Source organism: Globicephala melas, chromosome 17 (genome assembly GCF_963455315.2).
Source record: "Globicephala melas chromosome 17, mGloMel1.2, whole genome shotgun sequence".
NCBI lineage: Eukaryota > Metazoa > Chordata > Mammalia > Artiodactyla > Delphinidae > Globicephala > Globicephala melas.
In genome coordinates this window covers 79,043,905-79,052,802 of record NC_083330.1, presented here as the reverse complement: position 1 = coordinate 79,052,802, position 8,898 = coordinate 79,043,905, and the positions used below count along the sequence as shown (strand labels likewise).

At 60.5% G+C, this 8,898-nt stretch overlaps 1 protein-coding gene across 7 annotated transcripts; it reads left to right on the top strand.

Moving 5' to 3' along the window:
- Positions 1 to 1,833: 1,833 nt before the first annotated feature.
- On the top strand, positions 1,834 to 8,892 carry CCDC166 (coiled-coil domain containing 166). Of its 7 annotated transcripts, XR_009559531.1 has the most exons (4): positions 1,834 to 2,986; positions 3,078 to 4,044; positions 4,213 to 4,335; positions 4,975 to 5,305. XR_009559531.1 is itself a non-coding variant. In XM_030876269.2 (2 exons), the coding sequence occupies exons 1-2, from the start codon at positions 2,546 to 2,548 to the stop codon at positions 3,972 to 3,974; spliced, it is 1,338 nt and encodes a 445-aa protein (XP_030732129.1). In that variant the 5' UTR covers positions 1,834 to 2,545; the 3' UTR covers positions 3,975 to 5,305. The 7 variants fall into 7 exon arrangements, 1 of the variants encoding a protein (XP_030732129.1); XR_009559532.1 differs by lacking the exons at positions 4,213 to 4,335; positions 4,975 to 5,305 and adding an exon at positions 7,713 to 8,892; XR_009559530.1 differs by lacking the exon at positions 4,975 to 5,305 and adding an exon at positions 7,713 to 8,892 and having other exon boundaries at positions 3,078 to 4,335.
- The last annotated feature ends 6 nt before the right edge of the window (positions 8,893 to 8,898 follow it).

Here is an 8,898-nt window from a genome sequence, read left to right as displayed (position 1 = left end):
TCCTCCAGGGGCGCCATGGCTGTGGGAGCTGACGCACATCGTGGCCTGGATCTGGTCCTTCCACCTGGGGCTGACCGTGAGCCTCGTGTGGGTCTGGCACCGATTCCAAGGTACTTGGCTGTGGAGGGGCCGCCACTGGAGGAAGGGTGCCTGGCCCAGGGCCAGCTTAGGTTGGGGTGAGGGGAGGGGGTGGGGCAGGTCTGCAGGCAGCACACAAGCTGGGATATAGGGGAGGGGACAGACTTGGGTCCTGCCCAGGGCACAGAGAACAGCTGGGTCTGGGCTCTCCAGGGCTTGACCTCAGCCAGAGGACGCACTGGATAGACAGGCTCTCCTGGACCTCACTCACATTCCTGCCCATCCTCCCCTTTGCCATGGTGATCGCCATCAGCGCTGCGCTTCTGATCAACGGACAAGGTACCGGGGTGGGGCTGAGGCAGCCCTACTGCCAGGCCCCCAGGGTCCCTTTGTCTGACCTCTGCTCAGCATCTGGCCGCCTCTGTGGTGTCAGACTCCCACCGGGGCTGAGCTCCAAGGACAGGGTCTCTGGCATCACCTGAACCCACCCCCACCTCCACAGGTCCACTTGGCCTTGGCAGGTGGAAGGGTCATAGGCACTGGCCATGTGGCCTCAGGCTGCCGTGGAGTGGGATTCAATTAAAAGCAGCTGGCTCCTCCCTTTGCCCCAGGGCACAGGGCAGGGACAGGAGAGGACTCAGCCAGAGAGGCAGTGCACACAGTGGGAAGAGCCCACCAAGGTCCAAGTCACAGACCCAGTGCTTTCAGGAGTCCGTGGGCAGCTCACTCACTCTGCCTGTTTCTTCATCTGTGAAATGGGAGCAGAGGCCGCTGGAAGTGCTCACCCCCCGGGTCAGACACACAGCCCAACCCCACTGGGACTCCTGAGAAGGGGCGCAAACCCCAAGTCTCCGGAGCTCAGTAGGGAGGGCTCCGAGGCAGAAGGAACAGTAAGTGAGGGCAGGAAGGTGTGCCCTCCGGCGGCCTGTCCAGGCTTGGGGGCAGGGGCTGAGTGGTGAGGGCAGCATCCCAGGAACAAGCCGGTGGGACGTTCTGCCGCAGCCTTCAAGGTCCTTGCAGGCCCCTAGCAGAGCCCGCTGGGGGGAAGGGGCCGGGGTGGGAGGAGAAGGGGGACGGGAGGGGGCAGCCTTGCCAGAAGCTGAGCACACTGCTGGCCCTCTCCCTCCCGGTGTCCTTCCAGCTCGGTGTCCCTGCCAAGAGATGAGTGACCCTCCAGACGCCTCCCGGCCGGAGTCCGAGGGTACTGCAGCCTTGGCCCCGGCAGGGACAGAGACCCCCACGCCATTCACGAAGGGAGGGGGGAAGGACCCCAAGGGTGCGGAGAAGTATCAAGAGTGACACTTGGCTTTGAATCTGGGCCCTTGGAGGTGAGTTCCGTCTCCCGCGGGCGGTGGTGGGACCTGGTGGACACCAGGCACCGCTTTCCCAACACAGTGAGAGAAAGCCACCGGACGTCCGGAGTGGCGGGCATCTCAGCCCGCTTGCAGGCCGGGCGCCCCCCTCTTCCCTGGGAGAGGGGCTGCTCCCGGAAACACCCACGCGCCCCGTGGCTGTCGGCGGGGATCGAGCCCGAGGAAACGGAGGGGACAAGGTCCCCTTCTGCCTCTAATCGCCGCGGGGCAGAGGCAAAGCGCAGCCTCTGCGGCCGGGCTGGGCTGGGAGCGCAGAGGTGGACGCTTGCGGCTGGTGGCGGGGGGCGGACCGGGCGGGGTGCGAGGGGCCGGGAAGGAGCCGAGCCCGGGTTGGGCGTGGTTTGGAGGTCTTCCGGGCGGGACCGGGGCTGGGGGCGTGGCGTGGCGTGGCTTCCCTCAGGACTCCACCTTCGATTGCATCCGGATTGCGTAATCGGGAATTGCCCCGCCGGGAAGAACCCGGTCTCGAGGAATCCGGAGACAGAGGAGAACGAAACGCTCGCCACACCTCTTCTGGGAGGAGGCGTTTATGAGCTTTAACGCGAGGACACCTCGCCGGGGAATCGGGAGGCCCGGACGACTTAAAATTTAAAAACCTCTGCTCATCGGTTGCCTTGCTTCGAAACAGAAATTAAAAGACCCAGGTCGACCTAGACACTCCCGCGACAGATGTGTGCGGCGCAGGAGCCCGGGAGGGGCAGGGGCGGCCCACGGTGCGGTGTGCTCTGGGAAGGAACAGGGTCCGAGACTGCGGAGGACCGGCCCGGCCTTGAAAGCAGGCCCCGACCCCTCGCAGTCTGTTGCGCAAGCAACGGGGCGGGAGTTGGGGAGGGCGGCTAAGTTCTGTTTCCAGGGAGACCATTCGGCTGACCGCCAACAGAGCTAAAGGTGGACAAACCCCGACGGGCGGCCAAGGTCCTGAAGGGGCCCCCTAGTAAAGGTTGGCGACGATGTCCTGACCCTTGATTGACCCCAAACTCCTGATTCTGCCTCTCCCAACCTCGTGACCCTGAGACGCGTCGAACCCCGCCAGAATCTTCGGGCTGGTCGAGGGGAAGGGCTGAGCTGGAGGAGCGGGCTGGAGGCCTCGACCCATGGTGCCCAAGAGGAAGCGCGGGCCGAGCGCCTGGGGCCGGTCTGGCGCGGCAGGAGAGGGCACCGAGCCGCCGCAATCGGAGAGCGCTCAGTACTTGCAGCGAGAATACAAACTGCTCTCGGAGCAGCTGGACGCCTGCGAGGAGCGCGTCGACCAGGAGCTGCAGGAGAACGCCTTCCTGGACTGCGAGGCGCAGCGCCTGCGCGAGGAGAACCGGCTCTACGCCAGCTACGTGAGCACGCGCGCGCAGCGCTGCGCCAACGCTATCGTCCGGCTGGAGGAGCAGAACCGCGTGGACCTGACGGAGATCCACCGGCAGCGCGCAGAGCTGGCGTCGCTCTACCGCCGGCGTGAGGAGGGGGTGTGCGCGCAGCTGCTGGAGATGGAGACGCGCGCGGCGCAGATGGCGCGACAGGTGCAGGAGCTGCAGCCCTACAAGGCCAGTACGCGCCCCCGCGGGAGGGCCGGGCGCGGGCAGGGCGAGGTGGGTGCACGCCGCGGACCGGAGCTTACCCGCGGCCCCGCCGCAGGAGCTGCAGCTGGAGCAGCTGGCCCGGATCCGGGCGCTGGAGCGCGAGCTGCTGCATATGCGCGTGGAGCACATGCAGCTGCTCCATCGCATGAAGCGGTGTTTCCAGGAGGAAAAAGCAGCCTTCGAGCGCGAGGCGCGCCAGCGCGTGCAGTCCCTGGCGTGGCGCGCGGAGCGGGAGGCGGCGCGCGCGCTCATCGCGCACACACAGGCCATCAGAGAGGACAACGGGCGCCTGCGGCAGGAGCTGCTGCGGCTGCAACGCCGGGCCCAGGTGCTGCACGACACGCGGCGCCAGTTGCTGGAGCAGCGTGAACAGCTGCGGCGCGAGCACGAGGACATGCGGAACCTGGCCCACGTGCACAGCTGGCTGCGCCGGGGCCCCGAGGGCCCGCCGCTTTGGCAACCGCCGCTGGCCAACTCGCACCCTGAGCACTTCGCCTCCACCACGATCCAGTCGCGCGCGACCTCCTGGGCCCCATCAGTCTCGGCCTCCCGGAAGCCGTCTCAGGTCTCGTGGCGCGCGGCCTCTTGGGCCCCATCGTTGCTGTCGAAGCTCGCGGTTCCCTGGGTCCCGTCATTGGTCCCGTCGCGTGTTGGCTCCAGGGTCCTGTCGCTGGCCCCTTCGAAGGCGGAATCACGGGTCCCATGCCACGACCCATCGCATGCGAGCTCCAGGGTCCCGTCCTTGACCTTGTCGCGCCCAGGCTCCCGAGTCCCGTCCCTGACCCCGCCACGCCTGGATTCCTGGGCCCCTTCGCGGTCCTCATTGCGTGCCGCCTCACAGAACACCACCCTCTTTGGGAAGTCCGTCCCCGGGTCGGGCTCTTCCCGTCCCCCAGTCGAAGGAGACCGTGAATGTGACGCTGCAGGCGAAGGCGCCTTGGGGAGATCCTGAACTTACCCGGAGGAAGGCCAATGAGGCCAGACGGTGCGGGGGAGACGGGGGTGCGCAGGACGCGGATTTGGTGAGTGGATTATCAATAAAGGTGTGACCCCCTCCCCACCCCTCTCCGCTCTGGCACCGCCTGCTTCGCTGTCCCGCATTTCTGGCCGGCGCAGGGACCACTCATTATGGCTCCCAGTTTCCAAGCTGCAAGGTAGCTTGATCGTCCTGTGCCCTGTGTGTCTGCCAGGATTGAGCATCCCTCAACCCCACAGCTGACCTCTGGCAGGGGCAGAGGGAGCCGGCCACGCCATCGTCCTGCCCATGAGGGCTGAAGTCTGGTGGCAGAGATGGACATCACGGGCATGGACAGGTAGTATGAGAGCAAGAAGGGAGTCTGGCGGGCCAGGGAGGAGCTGGTCCACTGCGTGTGGCGCCGGGAGGGCCAGCGTGGTTTGAGCTGCTCAAGAGAGCCATGGGGGGGGGCGTGGGCTTTGTTCTGGCGCCACGGGGAGCCACAGGTGTTTTTATGTTTAACCTATTGTTTTTTTGTTTGTTTTTGCCGCGCCCTGCGGCTTGTGGGATCCTAGATCCCTGACCAGGGATTGAACCCGGGCCCTGGCAGTGAAAGTCCTAACCACTGGACCTCCAGGGAGTTCCGGGGGGGAGGGTAATTTTAAATTTTGATTTAGCTGTCAGTCCAAGTGCACGGAGGCCAGTTAGTACGCTCTCCCTCACCTGTGGTTTGCATTCATCAACGGCTGCATTGGGGAGGTGGAGCGTGGGGGAGACCAGGGCGGATGCGCCACCGTGGCCCATGGACCTGGACCCTGTGGAGGGAGGAGTTCAGACCGCAGCTTTCAAACAGAGCCCCCCCAGCCCCCGCCAACCTTGCCGTGGAAATTTAGTTAAATGTTCTGGTTCTGGGTTGGAAGTGCTGGTGGGGGGCTGGCAGCATCAAACACAAATTCTCTGAGAAGAGTTCACTTGAGGGACTTCCCTGGTGGCGCAGTGGTTAAGAATCCGTCTGCCAATGGAGGGGACACCGGTTGGAGCCCTGGTCTGGGAAGATCCCACATGCCACGGAGCAACTAAGCCCGTGCGCCACAACTACTGAGCCCGTATGCCACAACTACTGAAGCCCGCGCGCCTAGAGCCCGTGCTCCGCAACAAGAGAAGCCACCGTAATGAGAAGCCCACGCACTGCAATGAAGAGTAGCCCTGCTCGCCCCAACTAGAGAAAGCCCGTGTGCATCAGCGAAGACCTAACGCAGCCAAAAAATAAATAAATAAATCTATTCAAAAAAATGAAATCTTGTTATCAATAGGTTCTTTTTTTTTTTCCCTCCATTGCGGTGTGTGGGCTTTTCATTGCGGTGGCTTCTCTTTGCAGAGCACAGGCTGTAGGCGCTTGGGCTTCAGTAGTTGTGGCACGTGGGCTCAGTAGTTGTGGCTTGCGGGCTCTAGAGCGCACGCTCAGTAGTTGTGGTGCACGGGCTTAGTTGCTCCGCGGCATATGGGATCTTCCCAGACCAGGGCTCGAACCCGTGTCCCCTGCATTGGCAGGTGGATTCTTAACCACTGCGCCACCAGGGAAGGCTTATAACAACATTTTAGTTTTGCCTGGACTTTTGTTAAGCCACAAATTAGACATTGTTACTCTTTGTGAAAATTCATCCACTTGCATCCTTAGCATTTGGGACACATCTGTATGTACGTTATGCTTTGATAAAAAGTTCACATTCAGAACCCTGTTGGGCTGGTTCTGGTAGTTCCTTCTTCCTTGCACAGCTTTCCAGCATCTCCCTCTTAACAAGCTGCTCAAACTCAGCCCTGGTCTGCCCGGCAGGCTGCCAGCTGACGGTGCCTGTGGGGATGGAGGAGAGCCACCCCATAGGCCCCGAGGAAGTGGAGCAACAGGAACTCCCCATGCCTTGCTGGAGGGGATGCAGACTGCTGCAGCCACTCAAAGAGACAATTTGGTGGTTTCTCACAAAATTAACATACTTGTATAATATGATCCAGCAATGACACTCCAACCCAAAGGAACTGAGAACTTACGTCCACACAAAAACCTGCACATGTACGTTTATAGCAGCTTTGTTCATAACTGACAAAACTTGGGAGCAACCCAGATGTCCTCCAGTAGGTGAGTAGATAAATACATGGTGGTCCATCCAGAAAATGAAATATTAAGCAGCACTAAAAAGAAATGAGCTATCAGCCGTGGAAAGACACGGAGGAACCGTGAATGCAAATCACTAAATGAAAGAAGCCAACCTAAAAAGGCTGCACGTTGCATGATTCCGACTCTGTGACATTCTGGGCAAGTCAGAACCATGGCGACAGTTAAAAGATTAGTGGTTGGGCTTCCCTGGTGGCGCAGTGGTTAAGAATCCGCCTGCCAATGCAGGGGACACGGGTTCCAGCCTTGGTCTGGGAAGATCTCACATGCCGTGGAGCAACTAACCCTGTGCGCTGCAACTACTGAGCCTGCGCTCTAGAGCCTGCGAGCCACAACTACTGAAGCCCACGGGCCTAGAGCCCATGCTCCACAACAAGACAAGCCACTGCAATGAGAAGCCCACACACCGCAACAAAGAGTAGCCCCCGCTCTCCACAACTAGAGAAAGCCCGCACGCAGCAACGGAGACCCAAAGCAGCCCAAAGTAATTTTTTTTTAATTATTAAAAAAAAAAAAAAGACAGAGACACAGAGGACCACACCTGTGTCAGCAGAGCCGAGGCTGGAGCCCTGTGGCCACAAGCCAAGGGGTGCCAAGGATGGCCGGCGCCATGAGAAGCTGGAGAGAGGGAGGCTTCAGAGGCAGCACGGCCCAGCTGGTGCCTTGACCTCACACTCTGGCCTGTAGAGCTGAGACAGTAAGTTCTGTTGTCCTCAGCCACCCAGATTGTGGCACTTCGTCACGGCCGTCCCAGGAGACCGATACAGCCATGCATGCAGACATCAGCTCAGGAGGTGGCCTCCCGGGGGACACGTGTCACGACGCTGTTAGAAGAATGGGGACGCGGAAGGGCCACAAGAGATGGACAAAAGCACCCGTAGAAGGACGTGGAGAGAACGAGTCCATTATTTTGAGGACAAGAAACCAAAACCACGTGCTTATTTTCACAGCACAGGACGGGCGCTTGAGGACACACTCCGCCATCCGCAGACCATCCCTCGGGCCGGGGGAGGGGGTCTTTCGCTCTTTGCCGTTTCCCAGAGGGAGATACTTCATTTACTGTGAGGCTCATTTGACCCCTAACCTGGAATAAATCTCACTAAAACAATACGACTGGCTCCCTTTTCTAGACAAAAGTTGCCCGATTTATCGGCCAAGGGAGCCAGGACCTCACCCCTCTCCCTGGGGTGAACGTCCACAGGAACTCCTGGGGAGGGGCGTCCAGCGGGTCACGAAGGACAGGGACGAAGCAGCAACGACCCACCGGCTTGGGTTTTCTGGGCCCCAAATGGGAGGTGTGGGATGCTCTGCTCTGCGGGCCAGGTCCCGCGGCAGCTGCTCAGGGACAGATCGCACGTGGTGGGTGCATCCGGGGAGAAGGTGTGCGGAGGGGTGGACGCCTCGGGCACCAGGGGCACACCCGTCCCTTTCCACCAGCCATGGGACAGCCCACTGCTGAGAAGGCTGGTGCTTCCTAAGGACACCTGCCCCTGGGGACGTGCGGACAGGGAGCTGAGGTGCAGACCTACCTTACTGCGCCTTCACCACCACGCTTCTCCCCCCAGGGTGCCGCATCCAGCAGAGGGTTCGCAGGGAGCCGTGCACAAGGACACAAGGAGGCAGCTGCGTCCCTGCCGTCTGCCCGCTGCCACTCCCTCAAAGCGTTCGCCACCAGGGCCTGCCCAGCCGGGCACAGAGGAAACTGCAGGCTGGGACAAGCCAGCCAGCAAGGGGAGCCGGATGTGCCCCCTGTTCGGCAGCCACTGGTATCACTCGATAATCGTCATCAGATGGAGCGTAGCTGATGGCACAGTTCTGTGTTGTCCACACTTAATTCCACACGATGGCGGCACGAGGTGAAGCATCACAAAGGAGTAAAAGCCAGAAACAGGCGACCTGGACGCACGGCCAGCTGGGCTGCAGGACAAGCCCAAAGACCCAAGACAGGCCATCCCAGCTTGCACTCCAAGGCCACCTGAAGGCCTCCACCACTCCACACGTGGGGTGGGAGCAAACCAGGCACTACCCTGCTCACAGCTCTGAGCTGGAAGGAAAATATAAGCACTGGCACAAAAGTTTGGATTTTATAAATAAGAAAAGCCACTCGGATGTTCCAAAGGGCACATTTCTATTTATTCCAGAGGGCCATGGGCCCCGCGCCCTTAAGGCCTCACTGGCCATGATGGGGCCACCCTGAAGCAGCAAGGCCCTTCCCCAGCTGGGCTGTAGGCAGGACTGACCCAGAGAAGCTTCTGCTATAAACTGAATTGTATCCCCCGTCCCAAATCCCGTGTTGAAACCCTAAACCCAGTGTGGTCCCGTTTGGAGGTGGGGCCTCTGGGAGGTGATGAGGTGAGATGAGGTTGTCGGGTGGGGCCCCGTCATGGGATTAGAGCCCTTATAAAAGGAAGAGACACCAGCGCGCTCTCTCCCTTCCCCACGTGAGCACACAGTGCGGAGGTGCCGTCTGCAAGCCGGGAGGTGGGTCCTTGTCAGAACCGGCCACCTGATCTCCGACTTCCAGCCTCCAGAACTGTGAGAAATAAACTTCCACCGTGTCAGCCTCCTGGTCTGTGGTGTGTTGCTATGGCAGCCCGAGCAGACTGACACAGCTTCGTAACTTGATAACTTAATGGCTATTTTCAGTATGTATTAATGAACTTAGAATATAAATATCCTGTAAAATGAGAAAAAAAATGTAGGAAAGTTCCAAACATACTCATCACTTAGCTTCAACAACTCATTTTGCCA

Bases quoted from the DNA above. Each gene is read 5' to 3' on its own strand.
- CCDC166 (XM_030876269.2), top strand. From the start codon at position 2,546: ATGGTGCCCAAGAGGAAGCGCGGGCCGAGCGCCTGGGGCCGGTCTGGC. The intron at 2,987-3,077 runs GCCAGTACGCGC...GCCCCGCCGCAG, and splicing joins AGGAGCTGCAGCCCTACAAG to GAGCTGCAGCTGGAGCAGCT.